Raw genomic sequence first — 1,315 nt, forward strand, 5'->3', positions numbered from 1 at the left:
CTCCGGAGATCCATCGTTTCTCTCCAGATCTTCACCTTTTCCAGCCCCGGGAAGAAGCAGCCGTGAAGGGGAAGAGCAAAAAGCAGAGGAAGAGCCAGGGAGAGACAGGGCGGAGGTGGAGGATGGAGAATGTGTGACCAGAGACATGGAAGGGGTAGAAAAGAAGGAAAAGAGGGAGGAAAAAAAAGGGAAATTTAGGTTAGTTGTGGTTAATTCCACCAAGCCCAAAGCACCAAAACAGAGGGAGAGATGCAAGAGCCCACGGACAGGCTGGGGGTCTCCGCTGGAGCAGGCAGGGGAGAGCAGGTGAGAACACAGGCGAGGAGCTAGGAAAGGAAAAACCGGCAGAAAGCCACACAGAGGGACCCCGGGATTGGGAGCAAACCCCCAAACTGGACACTCTGGGGGTCAGCCTGATGGGAGAGGGGGTTTTTGCTGATACTCACAGAAGCAGAGGAAGAGGGTGTCCACGCACATGCCGTACACGCTGAAGAACCCGTGGGCAATGAGGTAGGAGCCCACGATCACTGTCTGGAAGAGACACCACGCACCAATGCCACGGCTGGCAGAAAGCCCGGAGCCCCGGCCAGGAGCAGCAGGAGGAGGAGGAAAGTGCTGAATCCCACATTCCCCAGGGGAGGGAGGAGAAGTGAACAGGGCAGGACTGTTCGGAGCAGCCCGAGTGGGGACAAAAGGCCTCAGGCACCACTGGACGGAGGCCAAAGTGGGCAGCGCAGGCGGGCACGGCGCCAGCAGCAACCAACAAAGGGCTCATTGCACCAGCGACCGGGAAAACACCCCCGACAAAGAAGGTCCTTGAGGCGCCGGGTGTGGGATGGGGTTTGTGTGGGGCAGCTCTGTCCTCTCCCTCCAAAGTCACCCCAAAGAGAGAGGCAGCTCACCAGAATCGGGACCCAGTAGTAATTCAGCGACGGCGCCGTGTCCTGGACCAGCTTTATCCGCTGGGTGAAGAAGAAGAAGGCGAGGATTCCTGGGAAAGCAAGGGATGGACATGGCTCTGGGATGGGTGGGCAGATGGAAAAGGGGATGGAAAGGAGCAGCTTCACGGGAGGGGTGACTTGAGCGGAGCTTTTGGTACAGCACAACCAATGGCGGCAGCCGGATGCCCCGAGGAGAAACTTCCAGAACCCAGCACTTACCCACGCTTCCCACAATGAGGAGCTTCCCAAGGAAGAAGAGGAAATCCGTGACTTTATCTAACACGGCCACCCTGGAGACAAGAGAGGGATGAGCCTCTGCATCCGCTCCCTGCCCCGAGTTCCGACAGCAGAAGCCAAGGCAAATGGAAGCCCGC

General features: G+C 58.3%; 1 protein-coding gene across 1 annotated transcript in view; it reads right to left on the reverse strand.

Annotated features, from left to right (window-relative positions):
• SLC44A2 (solute carrier family 44 member 2) overlaps positions 1-1,315 on the reverse strand; it is a gene marked incomplete at its 5' end in the record, with an annotated part of 9,151 nt that overhangs the window by 2,944 nt on the left and 4,892 nt on the right. Inside the window, 3 exons of the mRNA XM_017731633.1 lie at positions 447-531; positions 903-991; positions 1,161-1,241. Coding sequence (XP_017587122.1) covers positions 447-531; positions 903-991; positions 1,161-1,241 — 255 coding nt within the window. The remainder of the gene's footprint in view (positions 1-446; positions 532-902; positions 992-1,160; positions 1,242-1,315) is intronic.

This window comes from Corvus brachyrhynchos, unplaced genomic scaffold (genome assembly GCF_000691975.1).
Source record: "Corvus brachyrhynchos isolate BGI_N302 unplaced genomic scaffold, ASM69197v1 scaffold704, whole genome shotgun sequence".
NCBI classification, from domain to species: domain Eukaryota; kingdom Metazoa; phylum Chordata; class Aves; order Passeriformes; family Corvidae; genus Corvus; species Corvus brachyrhynchos.